Source organism: Dermacentor silvarum, chromosome 8, assembly GCF_013339745.2.
Source record: "Dermacentor silvarum isolate Dsil-2018 chromosome 8, BIME_Dsil_1.4, whole genome shotgun sequence".
NCBI classification, from domain to species: domain Eukaryota; kingdom Metazoa; phylum Arthropoda; class Arachnida; order Ixodida; family Ixodidae; genus Dermacentor; species Dermacentor silvarum.
Genome location: NC_051161.1, coordinates 136762258 through 136783555, shown reverse-complemented (window position 1 = coordinate 136783555; position 21298 = coordinate 136762258). Strand labels below are relative to the sequence as shown.

General features: G+C 49.3%; 1 protein-coding gene across 1 annotated transcript in view; it reads left to right on the top strand.

Annotated features, from left to right (window-relative positions):
* The window catches only part of LOC119462847 (decapping and exoribonuclease protein), a 29367-nt gene extending 9466 nt beyond the window's left edge, over positions 1 to 19901 (top strand). Inside the window, exons 3-4 of the mRNA XM_037724065.2 lie at positions 11098 to 11183; positions 19404 to 19901. Of these exons, the coding sequence (XP_037579993.1) occupies positions 11098 to 11183; positions 19404 to 19524 (207 nt within the window). The 3' untranslated portion in view covers positions 19525 to 19901. The remainder of the gene's footprint in view (positions 1 to 11097; positions 11184 to 19403) is intronic.
* Positions 19902 to 21298: the final 1397 nt, after the last annotated feature.

Here is a 21298-nt window from a genome sequence, read left to right as displayed (position 1 = left end):
AGTCAAATATGGCTACTTTATTAATGCGTAAAAGGAAGAGTTAGGCGTGCATTTTGCATGAAAACGTTTGCGAATACTTTCACCGTTCTCTGAAACAGGCACCCAGAAAACGCATTGCTCATGGCTGTTAACACGACGGCGCGTCACGTATAGTATGTATATACTTCACGAATACCATAACAGCAATCACCTGAAAGAACAGTTTCGTGGTTAGGATCGAGAGCCTATCAATTGCAAGCGAGAAAATGTTTCATAGTGACCCTCAGTTACCTTTATCGACATCATGGCACAGCCCTTAGGCAACTAAATCTACCGACTGTCGTTATGACGAGGCACGCATTATTCGCGAAAGCCATCAGATCACTACAACTTCGAATTGAAGCCATGAAGCAGTTCTTTAAGCGGCAATTGCAATGCCTAAGGTATACTCGAGGCTATACAGCGCAGCTATGGCTGCGCAGAAGAGGAAAATTCACACGCCTTCTGCCTCACCATGTCTAGATCCTGCGTTGTTTAACTACACAAACTGAGAACTATTCGCTTCGTGAGTACATAAAAAAATTGAAGGACACTTTGTGAATTCTCAAATTTTGTTCGGAGAAATTCTGTGCCCGTTAGACTGACTACCGCCGCATGCGCATTCGCTCATTCTTCTTCTGGCATTTGGTATTGGGGGAATACACCTTCTTGGGGCGCTTCTCCGAACCGCTTGCCGTGGAATTATCACCGGGTTGCTTGGGAGCCATCCGACTAACTTGACTGCTGCAGCGACACGTCTGACGAAGGACCGTTGCCTCGCGCGCGCCGCTGTGCCATCACGTGATTGCTGAGAGTGTGTAAGGGGGAGAGGCCACAGCTCTGGCGGCGCAACTCTTGCTATGCGCCGCTGTGCCATTACGTGATTGCTGTGAGAGTCCGAGGGGTAGCTACAGCTGGCACCGTTCCAGGGCACGGACGGACGGACGGTCGTACGCCGCAAGTATGAGCCATTAAAGGCTCATACTCGCGTTAAAGGCCTTAAAAGAGAACCTCACATACCGTCTCATGGAGAAGAGATCACAAGCCTCAAAGGAATTCACTTGATTTTTGACCTCCACACTGGAATAATCATATCTCCAATAAGCTCCATACTGCTAATGAATGAGACTTCTGCTTCTTTCTAGCTGCAGGCATACGGTCCAAAAGGCATATTTCACTAAAACCATTGTCGCAGTTTCACCCGAACGGCGAAGCATCAATTGCGATAGCAAATTAGTAGAGAGCTATACGGAGTACGGATAGTAGTTTTATCAGCTGTATAAACTTGGACATGCAGCAGCACCAGCAACGCGTAGAACTGTTGTCGACGCCGTCGGCGTTTTGCCCGCGTTCTCACCGAACGCGCGCGACGTTTTTATGTAAATACGCATTTGGTGCCGCAGCTAAACGTCGCCTCCCTTCCCTCCCTTCCGTCCCCCCAGAGCCTATCGCCCGGTAGGTAAGTGGTTCTTGAGGGAAAGGGAAAGGTTGGCGCTATCTTCTGCAGCCCTTGAGGGAGCACGGCTCAGCGCCAATATCGCCCGACGGAAAAAGTCGCGTTTGCTCTCTATATATGGAAAGGAGGAAAGAGACGCTTAATTCTTCAGCCCTTCAGGGAGCAGGGCGCAGCACGCGCGTTTGCTCCCCGACGTGCGTTCGCTCTCCGTGAAAGCGCGCGGCCCTTGCGGCCTTTCACTCGCACATACAGCGTCCGGAGCGCGGCGACGATTTCATCGCCGTCGACGTCATACGGAACCTCACGGCAACGCCGACGGCAGAAATCCGCTTTCGAGTGTCCATATAATTGCTATCGCAACAAAATTTGGGCCGAGCAGCCTGTGTCAGTTCGCCAAACAGATTCGTGATGTCTGTTCCTCAAGAAACAAGCACCAGTAAATTGCACAAGTGAGTTGAACGTGTAGCACGGAACAGTGAATAAATATTGGTACATTCCTTTGCGTATTCTGCAAGTAGCTGTAAGCCTGAATTAGCTCAATTAGCCTCAACGTAGTGCCCACGTCTGAACCCGTTCCAGTGGTTTTTGAGTGTTAACTTTTTTCGCTGCGTCATTTTTATTTTTTCTCAGTCATGCTCATGACTATGACTTCTAACCATCATCCTATAGTGCTTCCTTCACTTAGTGCCCACGTCTGAGCCCATTCCAGGCGTTTTTGAGTGTTAATTATTTCTCGCTTAGTCAGCCATTTTTGCTGAGTCATGCACATTACTATGACTTATCATCCTTTAGTGTTTCGTTCACTTAGTACCCATGTCCGAACCCATTCTAGTTACTTACCAAGTTATACGAGACGACCATGAGAGCACCAAGACGGAGGCAGCTGTTTCATGACCTACATGACACACTATGACATTTATGTCATGACCTATCATTTATTATCGTCATACACTCTTGTCAAACTATGCCAATTTTGGTACATACAAATTTAATGAAACGAGCATGAAAGCACCAAGACGTAGGCGGCTAGATTGATAGATACTGTGAAAGCGGCAAATGTTCGCCAAGAAATGCTTCGCATTAAAAAACCACTGGCATGGGTTCGGACGTGGACACTAAGTGAAGGAAACACTAAATGATGATGGTAGAAGTCATAGTCATGAGCATCACTCAGCGAAAAAAGATTAAGACTCAAGAAAGTCGCAGTTTCGCCTGAAGGCGAAGCATCGATTGCAATAGCAAATTGTAGAGAGCTATACGAAGCAAGAATAGTAGTTTAATTGGCGGTATAAAGTTGTAAGCATTCGCTTACTAACTAAATAGGCAAGCACGGTGTCATGCGCGCACTGGTAAACATGAACACATCTCGCTCGATGACCGCGGAAAGTTGCTGTAAAAACTCCGGAGTGAGAAAGCGCGCCAGGAGCAGCGGGCAAATTGACCTTCGCACTGTCACTCGTCTCGCTGCAACGCGAACGTCGAAAGGTGAATGCATACGAAGCTACCGGCGCTCGGCGCATACACTTTGTCCCCATTGCAGATCGCTTTGAAGATGAGGCCCATGCGGGCGCGCACTTTGCCCGCATCGCTGATCGCTTTCGAGATACGGCGCCCGAGCGGCCGCGCTGTGAGGAGCAGCCGACGGAGCGGAATGCACCCCCCTCTCCGTCGCCCCGCCCTGTGCTTCACGCGCGTGGAAGACTGCCGCCCGCTTCCGGCCTGCCTTCTTCCCTCGCGTGCACTGCATTGAGTCGCAATGTCCGGGTCACCCACCTACGCTTTCACTCGCACACAGCCACACAGCATACGGCGCGGGGCGACGATTTTAGCATTGTTGGACTTTATACGGAACCACACGGCGACGGTAGAAGTGCACTTGGAGTGTCCATGTGGTTGCTATCGCAATAAAACCACTTAGATGCGTTCTGACGTGGGTGCTAAGTGAAGAAAACACTAAAGGATGACGTTAGAGGTGATAGTCATGAGCATAACTCAGCAAAAATCATATTGACTCAGTGATAAACTAACACTAAAACCACTGAAATGGGTTCAGACGTGGGTACTAAGTAAAAAACAGTAAAGGATGGTGGTAGCAGTGAAGGATGGTGGTGCCGACTCATGGTCATAGTCACGACTCGGCAAAAGCGACAGTGACTCAGCAAAAAAATATTAACACTCAAAAACCAATAGAATGGGTTCGGATGTGGTACCAAGTGAAGGAAAAGGCTAAATTTTGATGGGCGAAGTCATAGTCATGAGCATGACTAAGGCTTTCGCCTTAAGGGCTCTTAGGCGTAGCTAAAGCGACTCCTGAGGACGCAAGACATGAATATCATGACGTACGTGTCATGTAGGTCATGAAACAGCCGCCTACGTCTTGTTGCTCTCTTGGCTTTTCGTTAACTTGGCAGGCTCCCCGCACTGTGCTTCACATAACATCGATTCCCACAGTGTGTGGGATCTGCCGGCGTTTTTTTTTCCAGTACTCTTGAGTTTTCTTGTTCCTTTATTCCTTGTGTCCGCAAACTAATTCGGCATTTTTAGTAGCTTTGACACCAGATCAAGCCAAAAATACATGACGCACCGGGTGCAGGGAGAACTAGAGCCACTTGAGCAGCCATCGCATAATTTAAGGACTTGTTGGTGCTTTCCGTGGCCATGTGCAGCGCGTGCCGCGACAATCGTCACACGATATAGACCTTTTCCAAACCGACGTTTGAATAGCGCCATTGCCCGGCACGGACGACGTCTAGCGTCAGAACAGGTTATGCCGCCATTTTGGACTGTGGTCCTTGCGAGAGCAGGCCGGCCGCACTTCGGTTGTGTGATCTTCGCCGAGCATTAGCTCGATTGTTTTCTTCCGCTTCTCTTGTGTTTTGCCGCTTGACTTGTTACATGTTTCACGTACTCGCGGGAGTGCAAAGTGTTAAGTGCAATGGCAACAGCAAGTCCAGCCAGTGGATGGGGCGTTTCGTCGGTAGCGGCGGCAGGCGCGTCTGCTTCGTCGAGACCTGGTGTGCTAATCAGCGGTATAGTTCATTGTTATTGATGGGCACATGTCACCGTGGTCGTCGATTGAATCTGATCACCATTACGTTTCGCGGTTGAGGGTTACCTCATTTAGCGAAAGCAGGCGCGTACATAGCTGTCGGGCAATGCTTAGAACCAGGCGCCGGCGGCCCGCCGATGCGTGTCGCGTGTCAGTGGTTGGTATAGATATGCGGTGGTTACTCCATACGCTTCCGACGCAACAGCTGAATCATGCAATATTTATCGGATCTGGTGCAGCGCAGGCTGCTTATAACCAAATGCCAAAGCAGAAGCGTGGCGCTCGAACAGCGCGGTACCTGCAGCGAACGGACGCGCGGCTAGTGATCGCTGGTGCCAGCGCAACTGATACAGCCCAGGTGCTAGATTTCTAAATTACCTTTGCGTGCAGGGCCGCACAGAGTGTGTATGAACGCAGCGACAATGTTTTGGTGGACACAAGGTCTGCATACATCTTCCATAGGACACAATTTTTCCAGACCATTCCGAAGTTTATTGCGAAGTGCGAAGATTGTTGCGAAGTGTCCCATGAGTAGGGCTGCAGGATGATTAATGTGATAGGGAAGATCTGGTTATAAAGTGCAAACTTTGCAGTTCAGATCACAGACGGCGTTATTGTGTTAAGGAGATTCTCGCCTTGTTCTACTTGGCTGGGAAGGGTCGAATTACAACAAAGTAGTCGATTCTGATATCGGATACAGCGGTGACGTTGTGACCGTTGATCAGTATGTCTTGGTCAACGGCTGTATTGTAGATATCTGGTGCCATCGAATTACGGCGCCTTCGCATAGACCTGCTGCTGTTACGCCCCGTTATAAGTTATTTATTTAGTGCTTAGTCGAGATCCGGATGACGGCGTGTCGTTGGCATGTCTTAGCCATGGCTCCTGCAGCACCGACGACGGCGCGGGATTTTCGGCATATGACGAACAGCAACTGCATGCCGCTTTTGGCTTTTCGGACATGGGCTAGCAGACCGGCCATTGGTTGGGTCCGTGTATGACTGGCGTATGGATGAGGGTTAATGACTTGTTTATGGCAAACATGACGCTCGTCGAAGTCCACACTCAGTTGAAGCTAGGTAGTGGGTGATCTATTGTGGTCGTTTCTCTCGACTAATGTCCACAGTGGGAACTACAGACAGAAGGAGGCATCGCACGAAAACAGAACATGAAAAAAATAAATGCATCGCTTGGTGCAAGTCAATCAAAGCACGCAATTTTTGCCTTGCTGGCTCATGAACCCTGCGCTTTCTGATTTCCACAATGCGTGGAATCTGCATATGTTTTTTAATACGCACATATACCGAATACTGTTACACTAACCTTGTATGCGCGACAAACCTGTGAGAAGTGACGTTGCCAGCTTACCAGTGTGAATAACAACTCAAGCTCCGGATACTGTGCGTCATACGACGGCGAAACCGATTTTCACGGCTAATTCATGCCCTACGATTCATCGAAGCGTACCGTCAAAGAACAACTGAAACGCGCTGAACCAGGCTTCCTCCAAGGGGCGTGCTGCGGAGTACGAGCCACGAGACTTTGAACTGCACGCAGAGACTTCGAACTGCACGCAGGGGCTCGCATTCATAGTTCGAAAGCGAATGGTGAGCTCAATGCTTTCAAGCAGCAGATTCCTATATCTCATTTACAGAGAAAGAGCAATGCGGACTAAGAAAGTGACGAAGCAATTTATAATCCCATAAAAAACGCTTAACCTTGCACTCGGCCGCGGAACGCTTGAAACAGTGAAGCTGGACGATCGCAGCCCAGCGTTTTCCGGAAGTGCGCTCGAACTTTTCATCTTATTACTCATGAAGATGATAATGTCTTTTCGTGCGTCTTGGACTTTCGCCGTCACTGCGCGTTGCATAGCGCAGCTCGCAACACCGACACCCCGTTTCAGGAGACCCTCTCCGTGAATGCGTCTCTCTCTCGGTCTCATAGCCCGCAAAACATCTTCACCTCGCAGAGCACGAGCGTACGAACGCGCCAGCTGTGGACGAAGCCGACGACGCTCGAACGCAATCATATGGTTTGCATAAATGCATGCTCTGCAGGCTAGGCTCTAGTACCGTGAAGCACTCGGTCGTTTTTTCGGGAATCTGCTGCCTACGTTCGTAGTGTGTACGCTGCTCAAGAAACAGCGCCGGACTGGATGCCTTTATTGGACGCGTGCACATGCTTGCCTGACTTTTGAATATGTACCTGTAGCGCCTTGTTTGTTGTGTTGCTGAAGATTCTGCTCCCATGTATTAAAGAAAAAAAAAGTGGCGCTATATCCTTGTGGTTACGACGCTCGCTTTGGGACCCGGGGGTACGCGGGTTCGAATCCCGCCTCGGCAAGAACGTTTGCCTTGCCGGTAGTTTCTTGCTACACACCACAAATTACGGCTGGCTTTAACAGCTTTGCTGTTAAAGAGAAGGAGATGATACAAGCAAAGCGTTTTGTGGTCGATTCTTGTTCTTTCTGTTTTGTCTGAGCGCTGCTCCATTCCTGCTCAGTATGAATATTTGCCCTTGTCGTAGACACCGTGCATCCACGCTAAATCCTTTTAGACCCTAAGACTTAACGATCAAAGGCTACGTAAATCTTTATAGGGCTGTCTTTACCGCAGTGATAGCTGAGCGAGCGGTGGTTGGGGGTGACCCAAGCGACCGTTTTAATTAGAATAGCATTCCTGGGGTACCTGACGCAGCTGGCGGTATCTATCTATATTTCTAGTAGTCTACGTGCCAACTTCAGTCAGTGGGTACTGCGTCGTCTAATGGTGCAACCGTCGGACTTACTTGGGTCACTATATGTGACGCTGGGTATGTGCAGCTCTTTAAGGGGTCCCTGAAACGGTTCGGACAAATCTTGTAGACCTGTAGCGTACAGCTACAGTAAAACTTTCGCGCCACAATTTAAGTGAAGCGTCTCATATTAAGAGAGCTACGGACGATTATAAGTTACCCATCTTCCTAGCTATGCTTTTTCCCTTAAACTAGTTTGCCGTGTAATCGGGGCTAAGCTCCGCCTTCACTGGCTCTGCGTCATGATGCGAGGACGCGTCATCTACTTCCGGTTGTTTTGGAGCCAGCCCGCGAAACCTCCAACCCGCGTCGTGCGTTTCATCGAGTGGCAGTGTCCAACCTCTCCGCGAGTTGTCTGGCTGTCGATCCCCAGCGAGAGCTATTCAAGCAGTGTGCGTTGCGAGTGTGTCCGGTATTCCGGTAACCACATGTGAGCTGGGCCTTTGGATGGATGAGCGGAGGAGTAAACTAAATCCCTTCCATACTTCTGCTGCTGTGATGAAGGAGCTTGAGCCTACGTAGACGTACGTGACCGGCCTGATCGGCCTGCACGGTCCAGCCACCTGGTGGCGCATAGCACAACCAGCCAAACACAGAGCTAATGTTGTTGTAACTAAATGTCATCATCATCATCAGCCTATTGACCCTTTTCGCGGAGCTGTTTGCTCTAGAGGAACGAGATGGCGCTTTCGGCGGCGCGTCATGCGTTGCCTCAGCGAATGCGCACGAATACGAAACCATTACTGCTTTTGCCCTGCTACTGTGCGATCAGCTGTCGGACATGCAACTGGGTGTACGCTAATGCACTCTGCCCAATTCATGCTGCAAAATGTGTAACAATAAAGGGAAGACGTGTGCGATAGTTCGCTGCAAAAATAGTGATTCGCATATTTGGAATGCAATCAACTTGTGTCGCCGCTGCTACATAAGGACAGCCTGTGTTGCCGCCCTTCGTGATGCACGGCTTTCCTCAAGGATAAAAAAAAGATAATTCATCCGCCTGAGCTGTATAGCTAACCTCCAAAGAAAGGACTTCAACTCCGGAACTTCGGCACTTAAGAGTGAGAACCGCTCGTTACAAAAGGAAGTAGTGCCACTTACTGGCATAGTAAGTTTCTCGCACGTTATCTACACACATCCACCGCTACTCGCACGCAAACCTACGCCCACCCTATCGCTAACGTATCAATAATAAGTGAATAGGCGCTCACTTGAATCAATGTGCCGAAGCATGATTGAAGGCGACTACACCGACAAGACATGAATGTTGGAAGCTGAACGTTTCGTGACGGTCCACAGAGTAAGCGAGGGACTAGCGATAATACGTATCTGCTACGAGCTACCGCAAAGTACAGAACATTTATATTCCAAGCTTTGTGCGCAGCAAGAACAAATCTATGGTAGCAGAGCACACCCGCGAGCGATTACGATGAAAATAAACGATCAGATAGTGGTCGCACCGAGGAACTTTACTGAGTCAGAAATATGACAAGCCGCTGGTTCAAAATGTTTGTCAAATAAATAACGAAGAGCACACTGATCCCGCTTTAATTCATAAGTGGAAAGTTTGGACAGCTCGGAATACATTTCTAGTCACGCTTTTAGTAAAAGCACCGTATACGCTGCTCGTGCTCTGAAAGCACTTACATGGCCTCTAAAGCTGTAGCCAAAGCTTAGTGTCGTCCACACAGTCGCCGTCTGCGATATGCGTCGAAACGGAGGTTTGCTGCGCGCACCGGCGTCACGCGCTTGTATTGTAAAAGCGGAAGCGGCTGAGGCAAGCATTGGACGCGTCACCACGTGATCAAACATGGCAGCGCCCACGGGAGCGCCGCGAAAAGGGTCTATATTTATGTCTACTGTAGAGAGAGAGAGAGAGAGAAATAGAAGTGGAGAAATGCAGGGCGGTTAACCAGACGCACATCCGGTTTGCTACCCTGCACTGGGGGAAGGGGATATAGGGATGAAAAGAGAAAGGAAATATAGAGAGCACAGTTTCGTGCACATATGAAACTTTGCACGAAGTCTATAGACGGTCACCAAGACCTGTCGACTTGAGGTAGTGCAACATGGCTTTCAGTGCCATCGACGCATACGGCCATGGTCCAAAGATCTTCATTTCCGAAAATGGTCTAGAGTCCAGCCGGGTCAGTGCTGTCCAGAGAGCTTCACGCTTAACGTCGAACTGGGGACAGAGACATAACACGTGTTCAATCGTTTCTCTGGTTCCACAAGAGTCGCACATGGGCGTATACCCCATTCCAATGCGGAACGAGTAGGCCTTTGTAAATGCCACCCCGAGCCAGAGGCGGCACAATACTGTCGCTTCAGAGCGGTAAATGTTTGACGGCACTTGTAGCTTCAAGGCTGGGTCAGTTTCGTGGAGATGGCATTTCGGGAAGTTAAGAGAAGACCAATATTTCTGTGTCATAGCTTTAACCACGATATGAAGCTTTCCTGCAGCGTCGGTCCTGGGTAAGGGGATTGGGACTGGTCGGGCTTCCTGATGAGCAGACCGGACGGCTTCGTCGGCGAGGTCATTACCAGCAATGCTGGCATGTTCAGGTAGCCATTGAAATATAATTTCATGCAATTTAGCGATAGCTTGAGGGTGGTCTTCTCTTATATGCCAGCTGTGCCTCTCCCTGCGATCTCTGATTACGCCTGTCTTGCGCTAGCTGATTTTAACTCGCGCCTGGAAATTTTCTAACTTCATCACCCCACCTACTTAATTTTCTGTCGTCCCAGGCTGCGTTTCCCTTCTCTTGGTATCCGTTCTGTAACTATAATGGTCCACCTGTTATCCATCCTGCGCATTACGTGGCCTGCCTTGCTTCATTTTTCTCTCTTGATGTCCATTAGAATATCGGTTATCCCTGTTTGGTCTCCGATTCACACCGCTCTCTTCCCGTCTCTTAACGTTAGGCCTAACATTTTTTCGTTCCATCGCTCTTTGTGCTTTCCTTAACTTGTTCTCGAGCTTCTTTGTTTACCTCCAATTTTCTGCCCCATATGTTATTACCGGTAGAATGCAATGATGCTACACTTTTCTTTTCAGTGATAGTGGTAAGCTCCCAGTCAAGATTTGGTAATGCCTGCCGTATGAACTCCAACCCAATTTTATTCTTCTGTAAATTTTCTTCTCATGATCTGGGTCCCCTGTGAGTAATTGACCTAGATAACGTACCCCTTTACAGACTCAAGAAGCTGAATGGTGATCCTGAATTCTTGTTCCCTTGCCGGGCTATTGAATATTACGTGAGTCAGTAGTCAATAGCACGCCGCTCCTTACGAGGAGCGCAATGCCCGAAGAATTCACCGAAATAATCGTCCTAAGGAACGGGCGATGTTTTCTATGAAAGTTTCTTGTTTCTGACCGTAACGAATTCGTAGTGTGAAATATAACAAAGCGTACCAATCTAAAAATCGGCTTTCGCAGGAAAGCGCAAAAGTACATACTTCCCACGCGATTTTGATTAAGGAAATTGGTCACTTTTATCAAGAGGTTCATCATGTAAACACATCTGCGTAACCGATCGCAACTTTGTAAAAGCTCATTCTAAACTGTGACGGACAGCACAGCTCTTGGTATGGATATTAAATATTTAGCGTCGCCCAGAGCGATTACACCAAATAGCTTAGAAAGTGTGTCCGGGTTTTGAAGCGCGATGTTGCTTTACTCGAATGTATTTTTTAGAACATCTATACTTTTTCCCTGATAACTCTGTTGTATGAAGCTTCTGCTGCCCTATTTGAAATGTTCCCTTTGTGATTACAGGGACTGTGGTCGGAGGAAGTCTGCATGCGATTCTGCAACCAGCTGCTCTCCTTTATCAAAGAGCACGTCGAAGGAAATGACGGAAGGTCAGAAAATTTATTATAACCATTTATTTCTCCTTTTTTGTTCTTGACTTGGAGTCTCGTTACATATTTTTCCTTCCTTGTTTGTTCCTTGTTGAACATTGATGGTCTAAACTAAGTTCCGTCCGTACGAAGATGACAGTCATCCATCCTCCAGGCATGCATTCTGAAATATCAAATGTGATCTGTATTTAGAGCAACCTATAGTATAGTGGAGCATGTTGGTAAAATTCATGTTAATAAATTTCGGGCATTCCAATGAAAGACTAGAGAATTCGAGAAACTGCGTTTTTCAGTACCGTGTTTTTATTCCGTACATGCGCTCCAAAAGCGATTGCAGTGATATTGGCGTTCCAGTTGCTTTTGTGCTTCAATGCATAAAGCGATGTTTTGTTAAGCAAGTAACTGGAACGCCAATGCATTTCTCCGCTAAGTTCGGATTATTATCTCGAAGCTGGTGTAATCCCGAAAATTCGTTCCAAGTGGATCCCTTGCGAACTCCACGGCTACAATTTGTAAATTGCAATACGGGCCATCAGGTAATTAGTTAAAAACCTTATTAATTAATGTTTGTTAATTAGTCGATTATTCATTTCAATTTCTTGCGCAAGTAATGTCCGCCTCTTCGAGTAGACCAGCTCATGGACTATAATTCTGCAATCTGCTACAGGCAACCTTTAAGTTAAGAATTTTTGAAGGTGTTCGCTGAAACTCCCGGTATATCCAGTTATCTGATGATGACTAGTGCGAATTTAATTTTTTTTATCGTGCATGTAGTAGTCGAGCACATATTTTCGGTTTTTTTTTCTTAGTTGAAAATGTGGTTTCCCCTATCTTGACTCGCCGCGCTTTGCCACATACACCAAATACATGTGTGTGATCCTCTGTGTCTTTGGATACTCGTCAACATTGTCGAATGAACTGGTTCGTATCAAGAACACGTATAATTTTACACATAATATTATTACGATAGCATCGAAAAATGTTGAAGAGACGAGCCGCCGCGCGAAAGACGATTCCCGTGTGTCTGTGCTCTTGGTGCGAGCGATTGTGGGCCTGGCTGTCGGGCTTCAGTGTAAATAGCCTGTAAATAACCTCTTTCGTCTGTGTCCTTCCACACGTAACATTCTGGTGGAGGTTAGCGATCCCCGTCCTCACCACGGAACTCCGAAGTGGTCGGTACATCGAGCTTGTCACCATGCCCCCCGGTGACGAGACCGCCTCTGCAACGGCTTCGGCTCGCCCGAATACGCCTATCGTGACGGTTGCCCAACATCGCGTTCCTGGTGTGTTCTCTGGCCTGGAGGGACAGGATGTTGACGAGTCGATCAAGCTCAATGAACACGCCATCGCTAATAACAGGTGGGACCCAACGATTATGCTCGCTAATGTCATCTTTTATCTCGGCGGCATCCCACGCGTGTGGTACCAAACGCTTGACGACGAGTTCACCAGTTCGGACACTTTCAAAGAACAGCTTCGGGAACTGTTCGGCGACCCTCTTGGGCGCAAGGTTGCCGCGAGGAAGGCTCTTGCGTCTTGTGTGCAGACCTCTACAGAGCCGTATGTTTCATACATGCTCGACGTCTTGGCTCTATGCCGCAAAGCTGACGATACTATGTCCGAAGCAGATAAAGTGGCCCATGTGCTAAAAGGCATTGCCGACGACGCTTTCAATTTGCTTGTTTTCGGCAACGTCTCGACTGTCGACGCCATCATAAAAGAATGCCGTCGCCTTGAACACGCTAAGAGCCGCCGTATCACACCCCACATCACGCGGCTACCCAACACTGCTGCTACGTCGACATGTGAGGGTCGACCACGTCAGGCCACCACCTGTGACGACGTAACCCGTATTGTTCGTCGCGAGCTCGAGGCCGCCTGTTCCTCAGCTTTCTCCGCGACGCCTCCTGATCCGCCAGCTACCACGATTGCGATGATTCAGGCCGTCGTCAGACAGGAATTTGAGAACATGGGTCTGAACTCCGTGTGTTCAACGTCTCAACCTAGCGTTCCCCAGTTCTCTACTGGCCCTCCTCGACCTCGGCAGTCCTTTTCTGCCACATCTCGCCGCAACCCGTCCGAATGGCGTACCCCTGATGACAGGCCGATCTGCTTCCACTGCTGTCGCATCGGCCACGTCGCTCGTCACTGCCGCAACCAATGGCCACCTACTCCCCGGACATACGCCGCCGCTTATCCCCGCACCTTTGGACCTTCTGTTCCCTATGCCTCCCGCCATGAACCCACTGTCGCTGATGCCCCTGCTCCGAACCTTCGCTACAGCCGCTTGCCCTCACCTCGACGCCACCAGTCTCGTTCGCCCCAACCCCGTCGATTTTCGTCGCCGCCTATCGCCTCCCGGATGCCACCGGAAAACTAGACACTGCAGCTTCTGGAGGTGAAGCTGCGTTGTCGACCCTGCCCTCAAATCCTCTGCTCACGTTGCCTATGAACCAAAACCTTCTTGACGTTGACGTCGACGGCTATCCTGTCACTGCACTGATCGATACAGGGGCCCATATTTCAATTATGAATGCTGCCTTCCGACGACGACTCAGAAAGCTCCTCACCCCAGCGTCGGCACGCGTCGTCCGCGTCGCGGATGGCGGTACTGTCCCTATCGTCGGCATGTGTACGGAACGTGTCAGCATCGCCGGCCGCCACACTCCTGTCCTCTTCACCGTGCTTGCTCATTGCCCCCACGTCCTAATTCTCGGACTCGATTTTCTTTCTGCACATTCTGCTCTTATTGACTGTTCTACCAGTACCCTTCGCCTTGAGTTGCCGATTCTCGCAGAACCTCCTGATGGACCCCAGTGCCACTTACGCCCCAAAGGCTTTATTCGCCTACCACCAAAGTCAGTAGCCTATATTGAACTGTTGTCTTCCCCACCTGTTCCTGATGGCGAGTAGCTCGTCACTCCTCTGCCCGACATTCCACTACAGTATGACGTCACCGTGCCTCACAGTATTCTTACTATTACTAATAACTGCACTCGCATGCCTATCTTCAACTTTGGATTGGCAAAACAAATTCTCCCGCAAGGTATTTGCCTTGCCAACGTTGACTGCCTCGGCGACCATCAAGTGGCAGCTTTATCAACCGATGGTTCTTCCGAGCTTGGCGTGCCCCTCGCGCTAGCCTCGGGCGCCGATCCCAACATAAAGAAAATGGTTGCGGCGGACCTGTCCTCTCCTCAGGCTGAAGACCTTTCCAAAGTGTTATCGGCCTACAGAGATATTTTCGACTTCGACGATCGCCCTTTAGGCCAGACGCTCGCGGTCAAGCATCGGATTCCTACTGGCGATGCTACGCCTATTCACCGACGACCATATCGCGTTTCTGCGTCGGAACGCCGAGTAATTCGAAATGAAGTGACCAAAATGCTAGATAAAGACATCATTGAGCCTTCTTCGAGTCCCTGGGCGTCACCTGTGGTGTTGGTTAAGAAGAAGGACGGCACGTGGCGCTTCTGTGTAGACTACCGCCATTTGAACAAAATTACTAAGAAGGACGTCTACCCGCTTCCACGAATCGACGACGCCCTTGACTGCCTTCACGGTCCCAGCTATTTCTCTTCTATTGATCTTCGCTCTGGATACTGGCAGATTGCTGTCGACGACATGGACAGAGAAAAAAAACAGCGTTCGTAACACCTGATGGCCTATACCAATTTAAAGTAATGCCGTTTGGGTTATGCAATGCCCCGGCCAGCTTTGAGCGTATAATGGACTCCTTGCTCCAAGGTTTTAAATGGTCCACGTGTCTCTGTTACCTCGACGACGTCATCGTCTTCTCGCCAACGTTCGACTCTCACCTTGAGCGTCTAACAGCTATACTTGATGTATTTCGAAAGGCGAAGCTGCAACTCAACTCGTCCAAATGTCGTTTTGGCCGCCGCCAAATTACTGTTCTGGGCCATCTCGTCGACGCTTCCGGAGTGCAGCCTGATGCCGACAAAACTCGCGCCGTCCGAGACTTTCCGGTTCCGAAGACAGCCGCAGACGTTCGCAGTTTTGTTGGGCTATGCTCGTACTTTCGTCGTTTTGTTCAGGATTTCGCGGCAATTGCTAGACCCCTCACTAATCTTCTGAAGAAAGGCATAGAATTTTCGTGGGGTACTTGACAAGCCACCGCCTTCTCTCGTCTCGTCACTCTTCTCACCTCACCGCCCATTCTCGCCCACTTCGACCCTGATGCCCCTACAGAATTGCGTACAGATGCCAGCGGTCATGGTGTAGGTGCCGTCTTAGCCCAGCGTCAGCGTGGCCAGGATCGCGTTATTGCTTACGCAAGCCGCCTCCTATCACCATCGGAGCGCAACTATTCCAGTACGGAAAGAGAATGCCTTGCTGTTGTCTGGGCAGTTGCGAAGTTCCGCCCTTACCTTTACGGTCGCCCTTTCTCCGTCGTCACTGACCATCATGCTCTCTGCTGGCTCTCATCGCTAAAAGATCCTACAGGCCGGCTTGGTCGATGGGCTTTGAGGCTACAAGAATTTTCATATTCCGTGGTGTACAAGTCTGGCCGCCTGCACCAAGACGCTGACAGCTTGTCGCGTTACCCTGTTGACGACTCTGACTCCTCCAATACTGACAGTGCTGCTTCCGTTTTCTCAGTATCCCAGCTCCTTAGTTTCGCCGACGAGCAACGTCGTGATGCCTACGCCAGAGCACTCATCGACCGTTTGGAACACTCTCCGGCCGATACTACTCTATGCCTCTTCGTACTCCGCGACGGTACTCTATACCGTCGTAACCTTTATCCGGACGGCTCCGAGTTCTCCTACTTGTAGTCCCTAAACAACTCCGCTCAACCGTTCTAGAAGAGCTTCACGACGCCCCAACGGCAGGACACCTCGGCGTCTCTCGAACCTATGACCGAGTACGTCGCCGTTTTTTCTGGCCGGGCCTTGCCCGTTCCGTACGGCGTTACGTCGCCGCTTGTGAACTTTGCCAACGACGCAAGAAGCATTCCCAGCTCCCCGCTGGTTACCTGCAGCCGCTCGACATCCCTGCCGAGCCCTTCCATCGTGTTGGCTTAGACCTTCTCGGCCCCTTTCCGGAATCTACATCAGGAAACAAGTGGATTGCCGTCGCTGCGGACTACGCGACCCGCTACGCCGTAACACGCGCTCTTCCGACCAGTTGCGCTACTGACGTCGCGGACTTCCTCCTCCACGATATCATTTTGATGCATGGTGCTCCGCATCAAATGCTCACCGACCGTGGCCGTACGTTCTTGTCCAAAGTCATTGACGACATCATGCGTGCCTGCTCAATACAGCATAAAATTACCACCTCCTACCACCCACAAACGAACTGCCTCACTGAGCGTCTGAACCGCACGCTTACAGAAATGCTATCGAAGTACGTTTCAGCCGACCACCGTGACTGGGACCTGGCTCTACCTTACATTACCTTTGCGTACAACTCTTCCCGTCTCGAAACTGCTGGCTTTTCCCCGTTTTACCTCTTGTATGGCCGAGAACCGACGCTACCACTAGACACTGTGCTTCCGTCCACCACAGCTTCAACTAGCGATTATGCCCGTGATGCAATCGCCAGGGCTGACCATGCTCGCCAACTTGCGCGTGCTCGTCTGCAAGTGTCTCAAGAAAAACAGAAACAACGCTATGACCTCCGTCACCGTGATGTGCATTTTGCGCCCGGCACCCTCGTGTTGCTTTGGTCACCATCGCGTAAAGTTGGCCTTTGTGAAAAACTGCTCTCCTGTTACACAGGCCCATATCACCTACGAAATCGTTCTAGGCACGCTCACTACGTCCTCCGCTGTGACAACCAGTGATATTGTCCACGTCGCCCGGCTCAAACCCTACACCTCTCCAAGCACCTTGGATATTTAACAGCACCGTGACGGCGCTTTTGCCAGAGGGGGGGGGGGGGTAGTAGTATTACGATACCATCGAAAGATGTTGAAGAGACGAGCCGTCGCGCGAAAGACGATGAAGTTTGTCTGTGCTCTTGGTGCGAGCGATTGTGGCCTGGCTGTCTGGCTTCAGTGTAAATAGCCTGTAAATAGCCTCTTTCGTCTGTGTCCTTCCACACGTAACAATATGCGGCTAAAAATAGTTATCACCAGTGGTCTACCAAAGAGTGTCGCCAGAGCGAAACTTTCGATGAAGGGACGTGTCTTCGCCAGGAAGGCAACAGCTTTTATAGCAGCCTTTATCAACGCTTACGTCGCTCTTACCCGCCCTGAATGAGTTGGAGCTCTTATATCTGATTAGGACTGAGCTTATCATATCCTCCCACCTCAACTTAATATATTATTTAATTCGCACACGCCGTGCTAACCTATATTAATACTGTTATATTTTATTGTTTTTCTGTTCATTTAATATTCGAACAATCTCTGTTCTGTCTGCTTGATCCTTTACAACATCTATATTCATACTCCTTGATTTCAATTGCCATGTTTACTCCTTACCGAACACGTCTCGATACAGCAGTTTCCTTCACACGGTAATCGTCTATATTCCTGCGTTTCTTGAATAAACTGCAGTTTAGAGCCACCGCACCGTCCTGTTTCTTTTTCTGTCTGCGGCCCTGGCGCTGTTTTAGAATTATTTTACCACACCAACTCGTCCAGCTGTCCCTACTTTTGTAATCTTTTTTCTCTTTCTGTTCTAATTTTAAATGCCGTAACCGTACACCTACAACTTGAGTGAATCTTGGACTTTGTGAGGGGACTCGCGCTGGGCGCGAGGAAGAGAGGAGATTGGTATTAGAGAAGGTGTTTCTGTGAGGCGCGCCCTTTCGGATAACGCTGAATGCGCAGAGTTTTTGCCGATGCCGTCCGGGTTGCCCCGTTAGCGCCGAACGCGCGCGGTGTCCGTGACTGCAGCGGATGCCTCTGGCGACGTTTCGGCATGCTTCGACCAGAGAACTGGACACTTATCGAGTAGCGTCGGAAGTCGCTGCCTCTTCTCGCCTCGCAACGTTTCAGTATTATATAAATTGTTGTTGTAGATCTGTGTTTACTTGTGTTTACGCAATTGCATCACGTCCACCTGTAACACTCGCTATAACTAACACGGCTTCGCAGTTCGACCATCTTCAAGGAGTGGAAGGGAGGTATAATTCTTTATACCCACCTTCCCCTGTTTTTTAGTGCGCCGCTGTTTGGTCGCTATGTGTTGGCGTATCTCGTAACCAAGCGAACGAGCACAGCGATGGATGAAAGAGCGAACGCGGAGCGCAGTGGAGGATGAAAGACGATGATAGCGAAGAGAGGGCGAGGAGGAATACCGCGCGTCGTTCACCGATGACGCCACCGATACCATATATGGAAACAGCGCTACATGAGCTGAGTTCTGTCTGCGGCTGCTGCTGTAAATCACGTCCACGCGTCACCCACGCACTGCCTCTCACGGTATCCCAATTAGCGAGGTAGTCGCGCCACACTTCGTGCCGTTTGCAACGTGCTGCATGAGACAGACTGTCCGCGCCAGCGAATATATCGCGAAATGAAAACACGTATAGAACTGCGCTCAAATTTTGCATTAGGGGGTGTCGTAATCGCCGGTGATTTTTTTTTGGCTTCTGAGCACAAGCTGATTCGCCTCCTCCACCGCTGAGGATGCGGGAGAGGGAGGTAGGAGTACATAAACACGCTGCTGATGAAAGCACTTGCTGCCATCACCAAGACAATTCTTGTTGTCGTTGGCTCTAGCCACATTCCTTGTCCGACCACTGCTCATTAGTTACAACCTCCATGTTCCTGTGGGTTTCTGTATTGTTTTCTGTCCTCAAGGAAGTGCTACCTTTCTTACCTAAAGCTTTCCATGTGATGGGCCTACAGTGCATATGAAGCCCCAAATTACGAAAGCCGTGCGCCCTGCGAATAAATCTTCATTTAGGAATGTCTATGCTGCCATTGAAAGTTCTTTGGAAACAAGATAATGGCGACCTTATGAGGTCTGTTTCTTGCTTTTTCGATTTGAGTCTTGACCTCGAACGATGGCCTTCAGTGCTAATCTTTTTGCGAAGCCGAAAGCACACAGACCTTCTCTTGCCTGGGCGATGACTCATCTGGATTCGCATCGATACTTGCATGTCACCGCTTTCGGGAGGACGCGAGCAGGAGTGCCTCGTCGTTTGTGGTACGGTAGAGACCGTCTTCTGACTGTGCGCATGTATATTCACCTATCAGGTTCTCAGTAGCAACAGAGTGTTCTTGTGTTTTCTGGCCCGCAGGACTGTCTACCATTTCGAGTACGTGCCGTCATCCCGTGAGATCGTCTGCAAGCGCCTGACAAATCCCACGAAGCTTTACAGACTGCCGGATTGGTTCCTGGAGGCGTTCGAAGACTGTTGAAGTGTTCACTCCAGCTGCACCTCTAGTCCCACATTATAAGATATCTTTTCTATGTCAGCGTGCTAAAAACGCCACCTTCCAGAAAATGAAGACACTGTATTGCACTCTTAGAACTCATAATTACTGTAGGTTTCATTGCTGGAAACGAAGCTGTTTGTACCTTCTAGCAGAATGCGAGAATAGTTTTGTCTGTAGTTTTTGTCATTGTTGCACAATTGTTCTTTTCTGGAGTATTCGAAAGGTCTCGTTTTAAAATGTCATCGTGTAATTACTGGACCTTAAGCTTCCCGAAAATTGTTGGGTTTTTTTTTGGCGGGAATATAAACTGTAGAAAAGATTTCATGCGGCATTGTATCGTTTCTGAGAAATAAAAATAATAAGCGCCTATTTAATATTTTTTAAGCGCTTGCGTGGTTGTGCCAATTTTCATGCTTAAACGAGCGCAGCAGTCATTTATTTATTGATCTTCAAATACTGCAGACCTATTTAGGGCTATTGCAGGGGTGGAGTACAAAATATACAAGAAGCAGCAAAAGAAAAGCAGGACTATAAGCTTTTCACTCAAGTGCTTCCAGAAAATGTGCCATCCACCGAACAGAGCCAGGTAACTTGTTCCGGCATTCGACAACTCTCGGGGAATAACTGCGTTTGAAAATGTTAGTGCGCGCAAAGAAAGACTTCATGTTGAGGCTGTGGCAGCGTCTAGTTGGAAATGCGCTGGCCTACGCCATGTAATCATCAGCGGATAGTCGACAAGACGGGTGAACAATTGAGTGTAATAGCTTCATGGAATCGGTGTGCCGCATGGTGTTTAGAAGAAATAAATTCAAACAATTTGTTGCGGATGAGGGCGAAAAATCACGATCGTAGTGATGACAACTGAATTGAACGGCCTCCCTTTGTGCAGATTCAATTTTCTTAATGTCGCAAACTTTATATGGCTTCCAGACGCCTGAAGCGTCGTATTGGAGTACGCATGAAGCGTACTCCTATACCGGGCGAGTAAGTGTTTTATACATTAGCGGTGTAGTGTACTTTGGTGATATAGATAACGGTCGTCTCAAGTAACCATATCTTTTTTTGTGCTTTCGATATAATATGATCAATATGCTGTATCCACGACGTGTCGTGTGTGAAGATAATTCCAATGTATTTGTACACCTGCGCCTGGGCACCGATTAGCCAGCGGTAAATTTCTCGCTGACGTAGCCTACTTCTCCTCGCCCGTACCTGCTCGCCCGTACTGCTCCTCCTCCCTTTTACTTTTGTACCCTCCTCCGCCGAGGCGCGGGGTAGGCGGGGACACGCGCGGCTGGATAGGAGAGGTGGCCAGACGGCGCCGCTCCGCCAATGCGCCGCGCATGACGCGACGGCTCTCGAGTTGCCACCGCTTTACGTAAGTTGGCAGCAGGGGTAGTCTGGGCTCATTTCACTGCTCCGGCGTACTTCAAAGTAGGTATAGCCGGCGGGCGTCGCGAGCATTCAAGCTGTATTTTAAGCGAAGCTTGAAGGCTCACAAGTGTCGGCGGTGGTGGTGGCTGCGGCGGTGGTGTCACGCTGAAAAGTGGGCCGGTCCTGGCGATAGTGCAGAAAGGGTCCAAGCTGAATCAGAATGGCACATACCAGGGACAAAAAAGAGAATGAGAAAGAGAGAGGAAGAAATAAGGAGGGAAGGAAAGATAGAGAAATAAAGATAGAGAGAGAAAGAAAGAGAGTGAGAAAGATTGAAAGAGAAAAATAGAGGGGGAAAGAAATATAGATAAAGAAAGAGAGA